A 23,667-nucleotide genomic window follows, 5' to 3' on the forward strand; every position below is an offset into this window, starting at 1 on the left:
CCATACAATGATGCCTTATATTTTTCTATCAACCCCCGATCTACCCCTAACAATGTTATATCGATCCCTGGGGGTCAATATCGACCGCTTTGGCGACCACTGAACTAGTCCATGTCCTGAGAAGCAATCTAGCAGATATTTACCATTATTATTAGCTTTGCTCTTTTCTCCAAAGTTTCTCAAAACATTCTTATATGTCTGTTAATCATTTCCTACTCTTCTGTTTAGATCTCCAACAAGGACCACTTTTCCATTTTCATTCTGTACAATGCCTTCTCTAATGCCTCAAAAAATTCCTCCACTTCTTCCTTATTAAAACCTTCTGTGGGACCATAAGCACAAATAAGTCTCATTGTCCATTCTGCCCAAATCACTCTATCTGATATTGCCTGCCATTCAAGAAGATTATCCCCATATTTAGTGTTTAATGTTATAGCTACTCCTTTTCCGTAATTGTTATTTCTTGAATATAACATCTTGTAATTTGTTACTTAGAAAGATCTAACCCATTTTTGCCTTCTTTTTTTCAGTAAGTAACACCTATTATGTTGATCTGGTACTTATGCAGTTCTTCTGCTAGTTCCATTTCTTTTCCATTCATGCTTGTTATGTTGTTGGTGCCAATCTTAATCTCTGCTGATTGAGCTGGGGTTTGAGTTTGCTCCAGCAGCTGAATTTTTGCTGTTCACCCTGGTCCCTGACAAAAACAATGGGGTGGAGTGGGAGATTGTGAAACCAGGTGACACCATCATTTTGAGTTATGGTTAAAGCCAATAACTCAAAACATGCCCATCCTCATTACTTCACTATCCAGGTCGATACCCAACAAGGTGCACCATGAGAAGGTGAGGACTGGACATCAAGTCAGAAGCCCCGGTCAGTTCTCTGCATTCCCCAAAAGGCCACGTGGAGGTCTCCTCCCACTTATCCAGCCTTGATCCTAAAGCACCCCTAACTGATACATTTAAGTTGGTAAAGGGTTGTTACCGGATTAATGTGAAAGAAATTTTTTGTAGTATGGGGAAGGGGTATAACAAGGGGACATACCTGGAAGTTGTATAAGGAGGATGTCAGCAGGGGCATAAAGAGTAGGTTCTTTGCATGGAGTGGTTGGTGGTGAATACAAATATATTGAATGAGTTTAAAGTATAGTTTGATGGGCTTTGGGTGTAACAGAGTTTGCCTTCCATGATGAGTTGTTGGATTCTATGGGGGTCTGGTGTTAATAATAACATTTCATAACTCCTCTCACTCTTATTCTCAAGAAATTCCTCCCACATCATCATCTTTTTATGGATCTCTTTCTTAATAAGGTTGCACATTCACTCCATTCTATTTGTCCTTTAAACTCTAAGGGCACATTTAGATTCCCATCCATTGTGGATATTTTTCCCATTTAGTAATTAATATCATTAGACCGAAGATAGTATTCTGCTCAGCGTGTCATAATTTCCATATTTGTAGTTCAGCATGTTACCTGTCCTAACTGGAACATCCATATGGTTGGCTACTTTCCACGTTAGTACAGCATGATTAATGTCAAACTGGCAGAAAAACAACATTCTTAAATGAGATCCCTTCTGATTATGATAAAATCTAACACTCTTTGATCTCTGGTTCTTTCATTCACATGCTACTTGAGATAATTGTCTCTCAAGCGCTCAATTATTTCTCTTTCATTCTTATCATGAGTTTCTCTGCTAACTAATCAATGTTTTGATAATTTACCTATACGTTGCAATAATTATTCAAGATAGCACTTATTTCAGAGAATCCTCACCTGCATACAACTCAGTTGTGTGTGCTCTTTAGTCCTGATGCACTAGTTAGTGTATAAGAGATGTTCCAGTTTGTCATAAGTTATTTCTAGTGGATTGAAACCAAGCATTATCTGTAGGCCAGTCAAATTTTTCTGTATAATTTTTCTCAAACCATGTCACAGTAGTACATACATAGAAAGAAATACAGAAGATATTCTGTATAATTTGTATAATCCATTTGTATAATTACTGCAATGTAACCATTGCCTATCTGTGATCATTAATCCTTTTCAGGCACTATCACCACAGAAATAAGTCATACCAGTCAAAACAGCTTCAGAACATTGCACCTCCTGTTAAAGGTTACAGCTGGGACTGTACAACTGGGCATAATGCTGCATTTGATGCTTTCAAGGCAAAAGTCACAACCACTCATTAGATCAGAAAAGGATATAGCATGATTTGTTGCTCCACATTATGGACTTCCAATTTCCAATGCTCTAAGACTACATTGATGTAAAGAACATCATGACTGGTCTTAGAACATTGGAAGTCATATATCCCTTTCAATTAATTATTATTATTATCATTATGTGACACCTCCAAGGAGTCCAAAGACTCATCGAGGGAGGGCACCTGCTCTACAGCTCTCCCTCTCCACCATACAGCAAATCACATCATCTACACCAACACCATTTACTGTCCAACACAAGTACTAGTATTTTCACAGACAATTACAAATATCCATGCCCATGGCAGGATTCAAACCGACAGCCTTTTGGCTGGAGAGTGGATACACTAACCACTTGGCTAACCAGAGACTGGCTAAAATTATATATCCTTTTACTGACCTTAATAAAAGGGGTGCAACTTTTGCCTGGAGAACACTAAATTCAGCATTATTCTCAGTTGCAGTATCCCAACTGTAAAGTTTAATGGCAGAGGTGTAACTGATTAATATAATTGATGTTTCACTTATATGTAACTGCCCTTCAATAGAAACTTAGGTCGTGCAGCTGTTTATGTAGTGTGAAAACACTACATGACCACATGAAACAATCAACTTTTAGCTGATTGTTTCATGTAGTCATGAACCTTCAAAAGAGATGACATCTCTTTTGAAGGTTCAATTTCCTTTTATATAAGTGGTAGTTTGCAGCCAACTAGGACTACATCTGTTTGCTTTATCTAAGATTATACTGCATGTGATGGCAATATGTTTTATCCAAAAACAGATGGTATTCCAATACTTATTTTAATATTAATCCTCAGTGCAGCGATCTTCGGTCAGCGGCATGTTAGAGGGAAGGAGAGTGTGTGTGAGAGAGAGAGAGAGACAGACTGCAGTCCAAATATATTTCTCACAAATTGCATAGTGCACACATACATACAAAACCAAATATCAACTGTGGACAGCAAAATAAGCTCCATGTTATGTATTTCACTATTTTATGTACAGGATTAAAAATTTAACAGAAAGAAAATTTTCTGACACTTAAATTAATATACATACATTGTCTGCTTATAGCCCTTTCCATAGTATCCTTTTTGTTCTCAGCTACCTATATACAATAATGATAAAATCAACAGAATGACAATAACTATTCAAAAAAAAAAAGTATTAAACCAAATTATTTTCTTTTTACTTTCTTTAGAATTACCATTTTATGACAATTATATTAAAAAAAGATTTAAAGTCATCTACCTAAACAGAAATGAGATGAAAATATTTAATTTCAATGCAATTCACTCCTCATATGCTTACATTTTAAGACTTTAAACTAGAGTTCTCACAAAAGATTTCTAGCTTTTGGAAGTGACTTTTGTGGACTCTAATGAGAACTGAGCAAATATTCATAACCTACTCATAACTGCAATGATTGACTCAGTTTTAGGAAGCACCGGTTAATGGCAATTCCATTACTGCTTATTATCATCATCATCACCAATTTCCAAATATATACCCTCACAGGGTGTTCAGGCTATTATGACAGCACTCCGTGATTAAGTTTACATTATTATTAATCTCCTATCAACAATTTCCCTCCAAATTAGTTATTGCTTGTCATCACTTCGATATTGTTGTATCTAACATCTTGTGCTTCTAAGGCACTTCTGAATGAATCAATTCAACTACAGCTTGATCTTCCTCTGGGTCTCTTTCCTATCATCATAGCATCAAACACCTGCTATGCTTACCTTTCCTCACCCAATCCAATTAATTGTCCATACCACCTTAGATTAGCTCTGAGCACAAATTCTTGAATACTAACAATCCCAAGTCCCTTTCTAATATCTTCATTTTTAATATGATTCTGCCACTGATGCCATCTGTTCAAGCTCCTAATTCTTCAAAGAACTTTCACATCTGTGGTCTCTAGTCTTTGATCAAGTGCTTTATTTCTAACCCAACTCTCAGAGACCCATAACTTAAAACTAGTTTGAACACTGCCATATATCATATATACTACCAATTTGGTGTTCTGGCTAATTTCTCTCTTATTTCCATATAAATTTATTCCACTGGTATACCTCCCACCATACCAGCTTTGCTTATTCTGTTGTCTATTTACAAATTTAATTTGCCATTTTCACTGAAAACTGTGTATAAATAGTTGAAATATTTCACTTGTTCCATACGTTCTCCATTGAGAATATAGTTGAAGTTTATGTCCTGCCTATTTTTTCATTGTTTTTTTTTTTTTTTTTTTTTGGTCTTTTCATTTCTGATTTTCATGGCCAATTTGTTACAACTGTTACTCAATGTAGTTAGAGAAGCCTGGAGACTTTCACTTAATGTGCTTAGGAGTACAACATAAGTTGCATAAAGCTAAGTATGATGTCTAGGATTCTAATATCAAGTTTAATGCTACTTTCCTTCATAATGCAATACATATAGATGATGAATAACTTGTGGAGATAGTGTGCACCCTTGTCTTACATCTGATTTTAAAACAGACTATCTTCCTGTATTTCCATGAATTCTAACTACTGACTTGCAACTTAAATATAGACATTGTATTGCTCTGTATAATGTTCCATTTATCCCATATAATTGTAGCATTTTGAAAAGCTTATCTTTTTTAAAGCTAGTCATATGCCTTTTCCAGATCTACAAAACTCAAGTACAGTTCTTTCTCATGATTTCTCAACTATTTGTTGTAAAGTGAAAATCTGATCTTCAGCAACCTCTATTTGGCTTGAACCCAGCTTGTTCCTCTTCAAGTTTCTCTTCCACAATTTTTCTCAACCTGTTTTCAAGTATGCTTGCATAAATCTTATCTGGAGCACTTAGAGAAATCCCTCTGTAATTCTCACACTCAGATTTATTCCTTTATATATATATATATATATATATATAATTATTATTATTATTATTTTTAAATACACCGACTTGACATTTTACTAGAATGTATTGCTGAACTCTAACATGTACCCATCTCTCAAATTCCAATGATGTATTTGTAATTCTCTTGCATATACATGCCTCTTTTACTTATATGTTGCTAAAGCGGCAGCAATTTTCATTGCTGCCACTTTTTTTAAGACATCCACAGGACTTGTAGACTGTAGTTTGCTTTTTCTATTATAGTGCTGTATAAAAATTTTAAACCGTGTGTCTCAAACTTAATTAAAAAAAAAACTGAACTAATAAACAAGTGGCAATAATTTTTCTATAACTGCTGAAATTCAAAATTTTCATAAGATTTAAATTTTCCTAGACAATTTTTCATAGTTCAATTTAAATTTATGATTGCATCCAAGTAATTATGATCCCTTGAGAAGTCCATACCAATCATATATAATGTCATTTGTCATTAAATCTTTTGATAACCAATTCGTGTTATGATATAACTTGCTTACACAGTGAGAAGTTAAAAACATTCTTTTGAGAATAGGACCATCATAAAAAAGAGGCCATCTGTAAACACAATATGAATTTTAAAGATGAAAAACACCTCTAAATATTTAAATATTCATTTTAAATTAAATATTTCACATATTTTGAAACTCACTATGGAATGGATGTCTGTGAATGTCTTTTAGTGGAAATAATTTTCATCAGTTGGCATGGGACAACTACACTGCATATTGGAGAATAAAGTTACTTGAAAAAGTACTATGTTAGGTTACTAAGCATGGCTGAAAGATTACATGACCATAGCCCACCCATGGCTAACAGGCTATAGAATAAGAATAAGAGGGTTTGATGAAAACATTATCTCAGGATAGCCAAGCAGACTGCATGATCACAGTGTCTAAAGATAAATCTCATAAGTCTAAAACATTGATATTACTAATGTTATGACCATAACTTGGTGGAGAACACTGAACTTTGATGGAGTCTAATTAGTCTTCAGCAATCAAATCCTATGCATACACATCCACAATGGTGGGACAGATAGCAGACCCAGATATATTCCCAATCAACAAAGAATTAAACTATCAAACTGGAGGATTATAAACTAGTGAACTAATGTAAGCAGGAATAGAGGTGTTGCACTAGGCAATTTTAGGTGGTATGAGTTTCATACCACTTTGCTTGTTGAAGCTTTAAGTACTTAAAAGACATATTTGGATTATAGAGCAAAGTCTGTTACTTTTCTCTCCACGCCATGTCAGAACACATGTAATAAGCAAGCGGCACGTATAGGTCTAAAAACTGTACATAAAAAAAAAAATTATAATAATAAATAAAATATTTCTTAAAATCATACCAGGTGATAAATAAGTAAAATGGCATAAAATCCAAATAGAAAACCAAATGTAAAAGATGAGTATAAAACAGATGTAAAAAGTATAAAAACAGATTAAAATTCATAAAACATATAAAAACAGGTTATTAAAAGCATATTTACAATAAAATAAACTAATAAATATATAATTTATATCAGGTAGTAAAGATTAATACTCTGTAAAAATTTAAAAACCAGGGTGGTGGTTGATGAGTCTGATAAAATCTGAGTGTATAGGGCTCAGACAGATTATAAAAGTTGCTAAAATAATGACTTTAAACTAGTCTCACTGTTATACCAAATTGTTCTTGTTGTTTCACATACTGTGACAAATTGTTTTTGTGCTCTGAAGATGATAATTATAATACCATCAAAATATCAGCAAATAAGTTAATAATTATTATTTTCTTATCATTCTGTGTTGTCATCAATACTGTGAAAATAAATAACATGTATTGTGAACGCATAAGCCTTTTCACACATTTAAAATAATGACTGTATTATTTAATTGATAATCTAGCATCACAAAACTCATACATATGTATGTCATCATCCCACAATAGGAAAGAGTACATAAAATATGACTATGACCTATACAGAACTGAGCAAGAACAACTTCATGTGTTCGAACCTTGCTCAGGCAAGACTGCCATTATTTAATTTCAAGCTTAATTTGGTTCAGCTTATTATTAGTCTCTCCTTTACAAGATAACTACCACTGAGATAAAGATTTCTGTTTGATTACCTGCCAGCAATCTGTATATGGTACAGACAGATGGTGGATGTTTGAGAAACAAGATGACCAAGCTGTAGTATCTGCAGTCCCATTTCCCATAATCCCAACTTGGCTTGGAATTGAACAGAAGTATAAAGCCAAGTTGGGATTATGGGAAATGAAATATGAGGAGTTGGATTTGAGAGAACACCAGATGTTTCTGTAAAGTTCTAGGGCTACAAAAGTATTCTAGGCTTCTTGAATATATTATGTACCTTCAGTAGTGATGGAATCTGATGTATTTTAATGCAAGCTCTATCACATACAGCTCTACTGCAATGTTGTTACACTCTAGTGGGATTTGTGCAGATATAATGTAGTCTGGAAAGATGGCAGAAGATCCTCCACTAGGTTCTCCAATGTCAAGGGGGGGGGGTGGGGTTCTATGCAGACAGGCACAAAATCAGAGTATCCAGTTCTATGAGCTTCAAAGAACTGCTGTTAGATGACAGGAGGGGTGGAAAATTTTGGTAGCCTGCTGAAATGTATGATTTCCACAGTGGAAGTGTACCTGGTAGTGTCTGAGCTATGTTGTCTAATACTATTTCTAGAGCTTGTAGAACAGGTTTTATCCACAACCAAGGATTTTAGGAAGTCTACTGAGTGTTGTAAAGATTCTCCATTCTGGCTGCAAGATAGTTCAATACATGGAGTGGTCTGGAACAGGTTTTATTTTTGCTGCATACAAGAGAGAGAGAGAGAGAGAGCTGTTGGAGTTGAAGTAACACAGATGCTTTGTTTGCCTTGATGTACAGACTAGGAATAGGTAACATGCAAAATGCTCCAGTTGCAATTCTGAACACATGATGGTGAATAGGTTGTAGCCATTGCAGCGTACACTCTCTCTCTCTCTCTCCCCCTGTAGAAGCATACACTTGTGACCCATAATCAAGTTTTGATCTTATTAATGCCCTATACAAATGAAGCAAAGAACATCTGTCACCAGGAAGGGAGAAGACAGAGTGCATAGACTGTTCACTGCTTTATGGCACTTGTAACTGACATAGGTGAGGGAGGAAAATGAATTTGCTGTCAAATATCAGTACCAAGAATTTGGCTTATACAGCTTTGACCCTTATGCATGATGAAGCCAAATTCTTGGGACTGATATTTGACAGCAAACTCATTTTCCTCCCTTTACAAGTGCCATAAAGCAGTGAACATTCTATGCACTGTCTTCTCCCTTCAACTGAGACTAAGAGGAGACCTCCACATATCCTTTCAAGGAATGTGGTGAACCGACCAGGGATTCTGGCCTAATGTCCAATCCTCACCTTCTCATGGTGCACAACGTTAGGTATCTCTCTCTCTGGATATTGAACAAACAAGGATGGACTGGCAATTTGGGATTTAGCTGACCAAACTGTAATCTTATTGGTTTAAACTACAAATAAAATTATGGTACAACATGACAAAATTTCATGCCGGCTGTGTCATCGCCCAGTTAAACAAGGCTCCCCCCTCCCATTTTTTATTATTATTATTATTATTTTTTTTTTACATGTTGTTTTCAACAGAGAACCAGGGCGAACAGCAAAAAGTCAGCTACTGGAACAAATTCTGAAACAAAACAACAGCTCAACATCACCAGAGTGCAAGATCGGTGCTATCAACATAAGAAGCCTGAATGGCAAAGAAATGGAGCTAGCTGAGGAATTGGAAAAGTACCAGATCAACACTTTGATCTGGTACTTCAGGCAATAACAATCAAGGAAAAGAAGGAGTAGCCATAGTATTCAACACTAACTACGAGGCTAATCTTCTTGAATGGCAGGCAGTCTCAAGTTGAGTGATATGGGCAAATATCAGAATGGGGAATTGGCCAATGAGACTTATTTGTGCCTATGGTCCCACAAAAGATTCTACTAAGCAGAAGTGGAGGAATTTTTTGATGCTTTAGAAAAAGCAACTGACACAATGAAAAAGGAAAAGTTGGTCCTTGTTGGGGATCTAAATAGCAAAGTAGGAAATGATTGTCAGACATACAAAAACATTATGGGAAAATCTGGAGAAAAGAGCAAAGCTAATAATAATAGCAAATACCTGTTGGATTTCTGTTCAGGACATGTTCTGGTTATTACTAACACAATGTTCCAACATAAAAATGTGCACAAATTCATATGGAGAGAAGAGGCAAAGAATAAGAAAAGTCTCGTTGACTATGTTATTGTTGATAGTGATGTTTTCTCACTGATGCAGGACACTTGAGTACAGAGGATTTGAAATTAGAAGTGATCGCCATTTAGTCTTAAGCAAGATAAATTGAATTTCATATTGAAAAGAACATATACGAAAGTGTGAAAGCAAATAAAAGTTGATCAACTCTCAGATGTGAACTGTAGACTAAAATACACACATATTATTCAAGAAAAAATGAAAGAGTTTGAGAACAGGAACCAAATCTTGGAGATTCAGTGGCAAATACTGAATAAGACATTGATTGATTCAGCCAGAGGCAGTGAATGAAAAGAAAAAAGCATATCAAAAGTTAATGGCAAATAAGTCAACTTGTGCTCTTAGAGAATACAGAGGCAAATGTAAGAAAGATAAACTGTGTAAAAATAGCTAAACACAAGTCATGGAAAGACTTTGGTAAGAACATAGAAAATAAATATCAAGAGGGTGGCAAGATATTCTGGAGGTTGAAGAAACTCAGAAATGGAGGAAAGAGTGCTGTAAAAGGAATTAGAGATGATAAAGGTGACACTTAAAAATTGGAGAAAAAGATATCTTTGATGCATGGAGTAATTACTTCAAAAAACTGCTAAATGAAACTAGAAGTGGTGAATGACAGCACAGTGATAAAAAAAAACTGACCAGACATGCAGTCAGGAATACATATCCATACGTGAAGTAGAAAAAACCAAAGACCAAAGAAATTGTGGGAAGGCAGCAGGAGTAGATAATATTTGACCAGAAATGTTCAAGTGTGGAGGTATAAAGGTCTTACAGCAGCTGCACTGAACAGTTGAGAATGCCTAGACAGAGGAACAAATACCAAGTGAATTGGAGTAGAGCTCTAATCACACCCATATATAAAAAGGGAAATAAAACTGAATGTAAGAATTATAGAGGTATTTCCCTACTGAGTGTCCTGGTAAAATTTATGCAAGTATACTAGAAAAATGGTTGAGAAGCATTGTGGAAGAGAAGCTTGGTGAAGAACAAGCTGGATTCAGGCCAAATAAGCTATCAGAATCAGATTTTCACTTTACAACAAAAATAGTTGAGGAATCATGGAAATATAGCAAAGATATATATTCCAGTTTTGTAGACCTCCAAAAGGCATACGACAAGGTGCCAAGAGGAAAGCTATTCAAAATGCTACAGTTATATGGTGTCAATTGGGTACATGTCAAGCAATACTTAGTCTTTATTTCAGTTGTAAGTCAACAGCTAGAATTAAAGTAGTAAGACTTATACATTGGTTAGACATAACTGGTAATTAATTTACGGAATTGACAACGCATATAAAGTAAATAAATTAAAGATAACTTTAATGAATCACTTCTATATTTCGGCAATGTGACATTGCCGAAATATAGAAGTGATTCATTAAAGTTATCTTTAATTTATTTACTTTATATGCGTTGTCAATTCCGTAAATTAATTACCAGCTAGAATTAAAGTATAGAAAGATGGTTTGATGTTAAATCTGGTGTCAGACGAAGATGTACATTATCCCCTCTGTTATTCATTATCTATATGGATCACATTATGAAGGAAAGTGGTATTAAACCAATATCAAAATTGGAGATGTTAATCTCAGCTCTTTACTTTATGCAGATGATGTTATACTTTTAAATGAATCTAGTACAAGTTTGCAAGATTCCCTGACTAAAGTGAATAACTGTTGTAATAAATTTGGTATGAAAATCAGCAATATAAGACAAAGACATTGAAAATATCAACTGTATTGTGAATGGAGATCCTATAGAACCAATAAAACATTTTAGCTACTGAGACACAATTTTTAGTGAAGGTGGTAAATTAAATGTGGAAATAGACAACAGGATCAACAAAGCTAGTATGGTAGGAAGTCAACTTAATATATTTATATGGAATAAGAGAGAAATTAGTCATAAATTAGCTGTATACAAGACAGTGTTCAAACCAATTTTAACTTATGGATCTGAGGGATGGTTTAGAAATAAAACACTTGACTAAAGACTAGAGACCACAGATATTAGAGTCCTGAGAAAGATTAGGGATGTGAACAGATGGCATGAATGGCAACATCATATTAAAAACGAGGATATTAGGAAAGAACTTGACATCGTTACTTATATACCATCTCAGGTGGTATGGTCACTTAAACAGAATGGGAGAGGAAAGATTAACAAAACAAGTGTTTTTTGACAGGTTGGCAGGAAAAAGATCCAGAGGAAAACCAAAAATGTAGATACAGTAAACAGTGCCTTAGAAGACAGAAATATAAGATCTGATAATGTTGGAGTCTTGACAAATGACAGACTGATTTGGAGGAAAATTGTTGATAGGAAGTTAGTAACAATGCAAGTTTTTAAAGTAGTACTATCATAATATCCTGTATACCCCTTGAGGGTACATGTCATTTGATGAAGTTTTGGAATTAAATATAATTGGTATTCTTCAGATAGATGTAATTTTTCAGATTGTGTTATTATAGTTGCTTCAATAAGTATATCTCCTGGATGCAGTTTCTTTACAGATTTTGGAGATCCTTCCCTTTGGTATGAAGAAGAGTGGCATTTTTCCAAATGGATGTTCAGATATTAAGTGTAGGATTAAGAACAGTGGTGTTTGTGTACTTATTGCAGTTTCTGATGTTTTTTGTTTCTTACTTTCATTTTCTGTTGATGATGATATGGCTTCTGAACCTTGTTGTGAACCTCTTAAACAAGAGGATGAAGAAGTATTCATTCTCAGGAGGAAGAGTTTAGTTCAGCATCAGAGCTCACCAAACACTACTAAGCCACACACAGAGGATGGTCACTCTATGGCAAGAAATGACTGAACTCAGGAGTGGAATGCTATATATACTGGCACCACAGCAAGCCTCTCACTAGACTATGGGGAAGGAGACTCACAATGCTATTGACCCTAGCAGGCAAGTTCACTGACTGACTGATCCTGGCTGGGCAATCCAAGACTGCCTGTTTTGCCAGAACAGAGGCTAAAGTTGTGTAAAACAAGCAGAACCGCCTTTCTAGATGTCCATCAGTTGTATCACATGATTGTAGCAAGGCTTTGGATCCCGGTAATGGTGGTGTTCAAAACAGGATATTAATAAAGAATCAGGAGAAGTAAAGCAAAGAATATAGTAAAAAAAGCATAAAAATGAATGAAAAGGGCCAGTACCATCATTGGGAGATTCCCACCACCATGAACAGGTGCCTCATATGCAGAAGGCCATTACGAAAATATATTGGGGCTGCTTATCTGCTGAAGTAAAATGCAGGCAACAAAGATTATACCTGATTTCAAGAACATAGAATATCAGAATTAGCTGACCATAGCTTAGGCACTGATCACCATAATAAATGGCAAGAAATTGCACTCCATCATACTTTTTTATAAATTTAAAGGTATAGAAACCTAAACAAGAATGAATGTCAATTTCTTATATTTAGGCAATAGTCATCAAAAATTAACATTAAATAAGTATCAGAGAATCAGAAGTGTTATAGTAGAATACCATACTACTTGCCTATTCATTCATGAAAATGATAAAAGACTGCATAATCCACAATCAAGACCATCGGACAGATGGTCTTGCACTCTTTTTTCTACCAAACATCCAGTTTGTATTAAGCAAGAAAGATGAGATTAGAACTTAATAGATGATAGGAAGAGCTACAGGGATTGTTTATCTTTAGAAGATGGGAACATGATGATAGTTTGTTGAAAGGATAAATGTAGTCACTAGATTAACTATTTAAGAATTCTAGAGATTGGTTCAGAGATGTCAGAATCATATGGGACAGGAACCCTTTGTACTGTTTCATTGTTGTTTAAGCTCATCTTACAGGAATCAAAAACATGTTGCATGCAGCATTCTCAGAAGCATTTAAGATGCATATAATGTTTAATGGCCAGCAGTTCATGCTGTAGCTATTGAAGTTGAGAGCATATAGGAGCACAGTATAACAGAGTTTTTATGATTCTAGTCTTCTGAGAAGGATGATGAACAGATTGCTGTCGAACATAACATCCAGTAAAGGTAAGTTTTTGATAAAAAGAAGTAATTAGTTCACCTGAAGAGGAGTGAGAGGGTATGATGTCTAGGAAAGCTAGTTTGTTTTCTTTTCTATTTCCATCATGAAATTAATTTGTGGATGTAGATTTTTATTTTTGGTATCTTTATTGTGGGGCCAGATGGCATCATCTATGTGATGCATTCAAAACGAAGGCTGAGGTTGTTTAGATGAGAAAATGATTTCTTCTAGATGTTCTAGTAAAGTTGGTGAGAGTGGAAGAATATAGCAGCCCGCTTCAACTTGCCTGTAAATTCTGTTTTAACAAATAAAATAACATGAGTGGACACCAACATCAAATAATTTGACTATATCTAGAAAAAGGCTTGTGAGAGCAAATGAGAGGCAAGTTAGTGAGTAGGGATTCAATATCGAAGCTTATCATTAAGTATTAGGTTGAAGGGAAAGATTTCTCACTTTATTATTATTTCATGACACCTCCAGGGAGTCCAAGGACTCATCGTGGTAGGGCACTCTACTTTGCTAAATACATCTTATCCTCTCCACTACAGGAAAACCTCACTTAGCACAATTAATTAATCCATCAATTAAGGCATGCTAAGCGAAATCACATTAAGTGAATACAATAAACAATAGTAATAATTATAATTCATCCATCAGTTCATCAGTTAAATTTGAAAAAAAAAAAAATATAAGCTATATCAAAGGATAAAATCATCAGTGAAATAAAAATCAATTGCTTAAATTTTGTTTTGATGTCTAAACATTTGATTGAGCTACTTTTTTACAAAAAAATTAAGTAAAGATGTTTAAGTAGTGCTCGGCTTTTTCATCTTATCATGCAATTTGCAATAGCTAGCGATCACTTTACCAAGATTTCTGTGGACTTCAAAGCTTCATTCCATATCAGGATCAGCATCAAACAAAATTTCCTTAGCATGCTCAATGTGATTGAAAACTAGCTCAAGTTCTTTTGTAGTTAATTTCTTAGTTGTAATATTCTCTTCTTGTTCGCACTCCCCATCATTCTTCTTCATATGCACTCTGTTCTTCTAGTTGAAAGAGATCTTTCTCGCTTAACTGTTCTGAATGGGAATCAAAGCAAGTTTTTCAGCTTTTCCTCTCAAGTAATTACTTTTCTTCTCTTTTTAATTACTGCTGCTTATCAGTCTTTCTCTTTTCCATATCAGGGGCTGAATATAATAAAGCCTTATAGGTATCTAAAATAAAGCGAAATGAAGGAAAAGTGATTGAACAAGAGAACAGAGTTTGCACGTGCACTTGCAAAGACAGCTTTCAGTCAATTGCAGAGTGTTGCTGGCCACTGCCTGCTATATTGACAAGTGCCACTGCTCAGTGCAGACTGGTGACAAAAAATTTTGCATAACGTAAAATTTTGCATGACTTAAAAAAAAAATCGCATTAATCACTCACTTAAAGTGGGAAATAGTGTCATTTCACTCAATCACACTAACTGAATTTTGCGCATATCAAATTCATATTAAGTGAGGTTTTCCTGTACTACTTAATTCTCCAACTATGATACTACTACCATCAACACCATCTACCACCCATCATCACCAACAACAGTATTTTTTGTCTGTAAATTGTGTATATTTTGAAGGCTGATTTGTCTGTACATGGAATGAGAAACCCAAGTTACCAGGAGAAAAACCCGGCTACCTCCATATGAGATTGGCTAACTCACCTTCAATTGAAAAAGCCCATGTAAGGATTCCTCTCATCATGACAAGAATTGAACTCAGGCCTTTTCCAATTGAAGGGAGCAATGTTCCACTGTTCTTTCAATTGCTCTATGGCAGCATCTAATCTAGGAAATCAGAATTCCTGATTTCCTAGATTATATGCAGGAAGAGCTATTCATCCTGACAGGAAGAGCTATTCACCCTATTATGGATTGTCCACAATAGGACAAAGAGGTATGCCTTCATTGTGGATATTAGGCAAGCCATAGAAGCACAAGGTTCTAGCAAAATAAATAATTTATATCCATGAATTAATTTCACAATGAAAACAAAAAAAGAAAACAAACTAACTTTCCTAGACATCATACTCTCTTACTCCTCTTCAGGTGAAAATTACTTCAGTTTATTGAAAAGTTACCTCTACTGGATGTTATGTTTTTAAAAGCAATCTGTTCACCATCCTTCTCAGAAGACTGGAATCATAAAACTTCTGTTATACTGTGCTCATATTATATGCTGTAAACCTCAACACCACATAATGTTTGGTGTCCAGAAGTTCTGGACACCAAACATTACGTGCATCTTAATGGCTTCTCAGAATGGAATATACAATATGTTTTTGATTCCTATAAGCTGAGTTCAAACAACAACGAAACAATATGAAGGATTCCTGTCCCATACCTTTCTAGCATCTTGGAACCAATCTATAGAATCCTTAAAGAGGATTCCTGTCAACAAATTATTGTAATGGTTCCCATCTTCTAAAGATAAACCATCCGTCCTGGCTCTTCCTGAGATCTACTAGGTTCTGTGTGACTGTTACTTTTCTTGCTTAAGGTAAAGTGGATGCTTGATGGAGGAGAGAGTGCAATAACCTCTCCTACATCACCAATAAAAAAAATCTGAGAAATCTGGCCTTGCACACCATGAAATTAATACTAACCACAATATCCTATGATCTGAAACAAACGTACTCCAATGTTGTCACCATAAGTTTGAATATCCATTGAAAGAAACTACCAAAACCTTACTCCACTATTCAAACCCAAATCGAAATGGCTGCCTCTCACTATCGAAGATAGGGATGAACATATTCTAATCAAACATTTATTAACAATTTTTTTAAAATAATAATAACACGTTTCCTCTGTCATCCATTTGCAATGTTCTATGTATAACATTAAGCAGCTGTTTCTATTTTAAATAATCCATTATTTATGAGCGGGGTGCTTAAGGGTCAAAGTTGTATAACTGAGAGGAGACCTCCACATAGCCTTTAAAGGAATGCAGAGAACCGACCAGGGCTTCTGACCTAATGTCCAATCCTCACCTTCTCGTGGTGCACCCTGTTGGGTATCTACTTGGATACTGAACGAACGAGGATGGGCTGGCAATTTGGGATTAAGCCGACCAAATTGTATTCTTATTGGTTAAACCAAAATAAAAAATGATGGTACAACATGACAAAATTTCATGCCGGCTGGGGCGTCGCCCGGTTAAACAAGGCCCCCGTTGTTTTCGCCAGGGAACCAGGGCGAACAGCGAAAAGTCAGCTACTGGAACAAATTTGAAAACAAACCCCAACTCAACATCACCAGAGTTAAAGATCGGCACTATCAACGTAAGAAGCCTGAATGGCAAAGAAATGGAGCTAGCTGAGGAATTAGATAAGTACCATATCGACATAATAGGGGTGACTGAAACAAAAAAGACCAAAACTGGTGAGATCTTTCTGAGCAATAAATACAAAATGTTATATTCAGGCAATGACAATCAAGGAAAAGAAGGAGTAGGCATAGTATTCAACACAAAATACGAGGCTAATCTTCTTGAATGGCAGTCAGTCTCAAGTAGAGTAATGTGGACAAATATGAGAATGGGGAACTGGACAATGAGACTTATTTGTGCCTATGGTCCCACAGAAGGTTCTACTAAGGTAGAAGTGGAGGAATTTTTTGAGGCTTTAGAAAAAGCAACTGACACAATGAAAAAGGAAAAGTTGGTCCTTGTTGGGGATCTAAATAGCAGAGTAGTAAATGACTGAGACATACAAAAATATTTTGGGAAAATTTGGAGAAAAGAGCAAAGCTAATAATAATGGCAAATATCTGTTGGATTTCTGCTCAGGACATGGACTGGTTATTACTAATGCCATGTTCCAACATAAAAATGTGCACAAATTCACATGGAGAGAAGACGCTAGGAATAAGAAAAGTCTCATTGACTATGTTATTGTTAATAGTGATGTTTTCTCCCTGGTGCAGGACACCAGAGTCTACAGAGGATTTGAAATTGGAAGTGATCACTATTTAGTCTTGAGCAGGATAAAATTGAATTTCATATTGAAAAGAATAACATGTAAGAAAGTTTTAAAGCGAATAAAAGTTGAGCAGCTCTCAGATGTGAACTGTAAACTAAAATACAGAAAGATTATTGAAAAGAAAATGAAAGAGTTTGAGAACAGGAATCAAACCTTGGAGATTCAGTGGCAAACTCTGAAGAAAACATTGATTGATTCTGCCAGAGAGGCATGTGGTGAGGTTGTGTGCAAGGATAAAAAAATCAGAACTCCCTGGTGGACACAGGAAGTTAAAGAGGCAGTGAACGAAAAGAAGAAAGCAGGTCAAAAGTTCCTGGCAAATAAGTCAGCTTTTACTCTTACAGAATACAGAAACAAATGTAAGAAAGCTAAACAGTGTGTAAAACTAGTTAAACAAAAGTCATGGGAGGACTTTGGCAAGAATATAGAAAATAAATATCAAGAAGATAGCAAAATATTCTGGAGGTTGTTGAAGAAGCTTAGGAATGGAGGAAAGAGTGCTGTAAAAGGAGTTAGAGATGATAAAGGTGACATGAAAACAGGAGAAAAAGATATCCTTGAAGTATGGAGTAATTACTTTGAAAAACTGCTAAAAACGAAACAAGCAGTGATGACAGCACAGTGATAAAAAAACACTGACCAGGCATGCAGTCAGGAATACATATCCATACTTGAAGTAGAAAAAGACATCAAACACTTGAAATGTGGAAAGACAGCAGGAGTAGATGATATTCGACCAGAAATGCTGAAGTATGGTGGTATAAAAGTCTTACAGTGGCTGCACTGCATAGTTCAGAAAGCCTGGACAGAGGGACGAATTCCCGATGATTGGAGTAGAGCTCTCATAGTACCCACATATAAAAAAGGGAAATAAAACTGAATGTGAGAATTACAGAAGTATTTCCCTACTGAGTGTTCCTGGCAAGATCTATGCAAGTATACTTGAGAAACGGTTGAGAAGAATTGTGGAAGAAAAGCTTGGTGAAGAACAAGCTGGATTCAGGCCAAATAGAGGCTGTCAGGATCAGATCTTCACTTTACGACAAATAGTCGAGAAAGCATGGGAATACAACAAAGATCTGTATTTAAGTTTTGTCGATTTGGAAAAGGCATATGACAAGGTGCCAAGAGAGAAGCTATTCAATACGCTGCAGTTATATGGTGTCAATGGGGCATTATATCAAGCAATACTAAGTCTTTATTTGAGTTGTAAGTCAGCAGTTAGAATTGAAGGAAGTACAGGAAGATGGTTTAATGTTAAATCCGGTGTGAGACAAGGATGTACATTATCCCCTCTGTTATTCATTATCTATATGGATCACATTATGAAAGAAAGTGGTATTAAACATGATATCAAAATTGGAGATGTTAATGTCAGCTCTTTGCTTTATGCGGATGATGTTATACATCTAAATAAATCGGCTACAAGTCTGCAAGATTCTCTGACTAAATTGAATAGCTGTTGTAATAGATATGGTATGAAGGTCAGCAATAAAAAGACAAAGACAATGAAAATAGGCAGAATCATTGAAAATGTCAACTGTGTTGTGAATGGAGAACCTCTGGAACAAGTAAAACATTTCAGCTACTTAGGCACGATTTTTACTGAAGATGGTAAATTAAATATGGAAATAGACAACAGAATCAGCAAAGCTGGTATGGTGGGAAGTCAATTGAATAAATTCATATGGAATAAGAAAGAAATTAGTCGGAACACTAAATTAGCTGTATACAAGACAGTGTTCAAACCAGTTTTAACTTATGGATCTGAGAGCTGGGTCAGAAGTAAAACACTTGACCAAAGACTAGAGACCGCAGATATGAGAGTCCTGAGAAAGATTAGAGGCATGAACAGATGGCATCACTGGTAATTAATTTACGGAATTCACAACGCATATGAAGTATTTAATTAAATGGCATCAATGGCAATATCATATTAAAAATGAGGATATTAGGAAAGAACTTGACATTGTCAGCATCCAGGAATGCGTTAGCAGAGCTAATCTCAGGTGGTATGGTCACTTAAATAGAATGGGAGAGGAAAGATTAGCAAAACAAGTTTTCTCTGCCAGGTTGGCAGGAAAACGACCCAGAGGAAGACCAAGATATAGGTGGATTGATACGGTACAAAGTGCCTTAGACGATAGAAATATAAGATCTGATAATGTTGGAGTCTTGACAAGTAACAGACTGATTTGGAGGAAAATTGTAGATAGGAAGTTAGTAATGATGTAATTTTTTAATGTAGTACTGTCATATCCTGTACACCCCTTGAGATTACATGGCAGGAATTTGATGATGATGATGATGATTTATGAGCTACCTTGGGTTTAAACTGCCTGATGCCAGTGATGATGACCTATAATTTTCAAGTTGAAATATTTGGCTATTAAACATATTATTCATACTTTTCACTATGTTATTGCGTTAATCTGTTAAACCTTGTCCACAGATGTATCACTGAAACAACAATTACATATATAAGTTAAACATCATAGACTGCAATCAAATGCATGGATTACGGTGTCAAAGAACAAAAATGGTTAGTGAAGCATTAGAAAGTTCATAATATGGAGTGGCAAATCATGCTATTTTCTTTTCTGATTTGATGGATATGTGAGGGTGTGATAAATGCTTAAGGGATACCTTATAACTGTCATAGCAACTGTGAAATCTGATGGCAAAGGTATCGTAAAATCTCTTGTGGTGAAAAATAGGAATATTTTTCACCATGAAACCTGTTTAATGTATAATAATTTTGTAATATAAGATTAAAATAACTGAATGTAGAACCACAAGCAATTGTAACTAAAAAGCTCAGACAGGATTAGGTTAGTGAACTGAAGGTCAACGGATTACGAGTTTCGCCAAAACCTAACGCAAGTGGGGTGATAAGGGTGCTTCGAGAAAATCCGGGAATTTTTTGGATATGATATAAAAGGCAGAGATTTAGGCTCGGGGGCTCTCTCAGTTTTTGTGCCTGTGACCGGCTTTCCGAGGAGTTGCGATCCCGCGAGCAGTAGTTTCTGGAGATCATGGGGAGTTTGCTGGCAGTATTACAAGATATCCTTCCATGAAATTCTTCGAAGAATGTACCGATCCAAGTGCACGCTGATTTGTTGCAGCTGATGAAGTTCCCAACATTGATGAAAAAAATGCATTAAAGTTACAAGGAAGGAATTTGCAAGACAACAACCGCCAGATAGTGCCTGACCACAGCCGTAGCACAAGAATAAGAAAGGAACCAGTGGAATTTACCCTTAACCTTTTTTGGATTCAGGACTGTACAATGATATAGAGACCATGTAAGTAGATTGCTTAATGTTAATAGCCCAGATTGTGTTACAGATGATTGATGTTAATTCTATTTAACTAACGGTATAATGTGTTTGAAGAGGTCAGAAAGCCGAACGTCTGTTTGAATGTAATATAGAATACTGTAATCTTGAGCTACAGTATTCTATATTACACAGGTTATGTGTGCTAAAATCTATCCATGTGTTTAATAAGTTGAGTGTGAATAATTTCTTTGTCTAATGCTTTAAGTGAATTGTTCTAATGAATGTGTGGAGAATCTGGAGAATTTACTTTTGTATATGGTGTGTAGTGTTTGTGGATAGCTCCTGAACAGGTAAGTGATATTTTGAGTAAAAATTGGAGAATTTGCATAGTATTTACATAGTATCGTTTACTTTTAGTATTTTAGTGTGTCTGGGTGATTTTTGTGTGTTTTTTTTGAGTATTTTAATAGTAAATTGATAGATACGATTATCTGTGCACATGGCTCCCATAAAGAGGAATACAAAGATGGTGTCCAGGTTGCCATATTTGTCTAAAAAAGTTTAACTTAAAGGATTTGATTCAGTGTACTGTTTGTGAAATGTATGCAATGAGGAGAGCGTTTGGAGTCTGGTTAAACAACGATAGTGGAGTGAATGTGTGCAAAAAGTGTAAAGAATGTGAGGATTTAAAGAGTGTTTCAGGTCGTGTGAGTGATATCGTTGTTGAAAGTGAGAATCTCGATAACAGTGATATGCAAGGTATGAATGGTGATATTTGCGAGGTAGTACCTGATAGCTGTGAGAGTGGAGTCGAAAGTGAGAATGAATGAAGGTAAACATACAGAACAATTGAATGAATCATCGTAGAATAAAAATGATGACACTGACGCAATGAGTGAGATCACGCTATTACGCAGAGTGAAACAAAGGGCAAATCGGCAGCTGTATGATAGAAAAAATAAAGGTATGATAGTGAGTGTAAACAAAATGAAAGAGCGAGTGTTGTATGGAGATTCCTTAGTAAGAGGGGTGTTAGTTGAGAGTTTAACAAAATCGTACCAACCTAGTGCGAACGTTAAGAATGTAAGCGAGTCAATTAGAATGCAAAAGCAGCGGGTGAAAGAATTGACAGTGATAGCAGGTACAAAAGATTTGAAAGGAAACAAAGAGGCTATGAGTGAGGATGTGAAGGAATTGCTTCAGGTAGCAAAAGAGAAGAGTGAGAGAGTAAGGATGGCGAGTCTGTTGCTGCGGTATGACAGTGAAGAGTATAGAAAGAGGGCCAAAATCGCTAATGACTTTATGCATGAATTATGCAGGATGAGTGGTGTGGAATTTGTGGATGTGTAGAATGAATTCGATTGGTGAAAGGATTTATATAAAATGGATGGTTTACATTCGAATGGATTTGGTGTACAGAGACTTGAAAAGGTGTTATCTAATGTAGTGGAAGTGGATGTGCAGAATCAGGGAAACTAGAGTTATTGGGGGGAGGGGGAGTAAGTAGATATGCAGACTTTAGGGAGACAGATGAGTATGTGAATGTGTGTAATATGCCCGAGCGAGTACGAAAGACAACAAATCAGAATGGGATAGTTAGTAGGCATCAAAATACAGATGGGACAAATAGGCTTCTGCAATTCATGTACACTAATGCCATAAGTATTAGGAACAAGAAGGAAGAATTTTTGGCGTTGGTTGGCACTTCCAGACCACAGGTTATTGGCATTAGTGAAACATGGCTGACAGAAGATGACACAGCTAGTGGGATTGAATGTGAGGGATATGGTGTGTTCAGTGACAGAGAGAATAAAATGGGAGAGGAGTGTTATTGATGATAGCTGATGAGCTACAGCCAAGGAGAATAGAAGTGGAACTGCAGGATAGAGAAAAGAGCACATTTGAGGGTATTTGGTGTGAGATTGAAACTAGCAGAACAAAATATACAGTTGGGTGCTGCTATAGACCAGGTGATGGAATAGATGGTGGAGATAGAATGCATAAGAAAATAGAAGAAATGAGTAGAAGGAGGGGTAATTATTATGGGAGATTTCAACTATGGTAACATTGATTGGAAGGAGAAGAGGACACATGGGAGGAAGGAATTGGATTTTATACAGTTATTAAGGGATAACTATCTGCAAAAGCATGTAATGGAAAATACTAGGGGTTAGAGAGTGCTTGACTGTAACGAATATGACCACGTTGCCACCAATTGGTGAGAGTGATCACAGGCTGGACTTGGGAGGTGGCTAAAGGTGTGGAATTTACAATTAAGACAGGGTACATGTGAATTATCGGGCTGGTAAGTATGACAAGCTTAGGAGTTTGACTGGTTCAGTGCCATGGCATGTACAACTGCAAGGACTAGAAGTTGATAGCGCATGGGAGGCAGTTAAGAAGTGTTTGCATGAAACAATGGCTGACTGTTTACCTAGAGTCCGAATAATAAATCAAGTAGGGGTTAAATGGATAAATAACACCATTAAGCTTGAGCTGCAAAAAAAGAAACAACTATGGAGAGAATTTAAGGAGAAAGGTGACCGGCAGGCACATGAACGGTATAAAGCGCAGGCCAGAAGGGTAACGAGTGTGGTAAGAAAAGCAAAAAAGGATTACGAAAGAACATTGGCCATACAGGCTAAAGAGAATCCCAAACAGTTTTTTCGATATGTTGCAAGTAAAAGGAAAAATGTATATGGCACAATGATTTTAAAGAATGCTGATGGTAGGGAAGTAACCGAATCAGTTGATATAGTTAAATTACTGTGCGAGCACTTTGCAAGAATATATCATCTAGGCGGTGACATTGCAGAAATGAATGAACCGATAGATTATACGGTAATTGTAGTGAATGAAGTGGAGGTGAGTAGTCTATTGCCAAACCTCAAT

General features: G+C 35.9%; 1 protein-coding gene across 5 annotated transcripts in view; it reads right to left on the bottom strand.

The window, feature by feature from the left end:
- LOC150103910 (uncharacterized) overlaps positions 1 to 23,667 on the bottom strand; it is a 589,709-nt gene that overhangs the window by 19,161 nt on the left and 546,881 nt on the right. For all 5 annotated transcript variants that reach the window (XM_090397176.1, XM_090397175.1, XM_090397178.1 and 2 more), the window contains exon 24: positions 3,274 to 3,322. In XM_090397176.1, the coding sequence (XP_090253302.1) occupies positions 3,274 to 3,322 (49 nt within the window). The remainder of the gene's footprint in view (positions 1 to 3,273; positions 3,323 to 23,667) is intronic.

This window comes from Typopeltis vanoorti, chromosome 8, assembly GCF_054136105.1.
Source record: "Typopeltis vanoorti isolate ZY-2024b chromosome 8, IOZ_Tvanoo_1.0, whole genome shotgun sequence".
Classification (NCBI taxonomy): domain Eukaryota; kingdom Metazoa; phylum Arthropoda; class Arachnida; order Uropygi; family Thelyphonidae; genus Typopeltis; species Typopeltis vanoorti.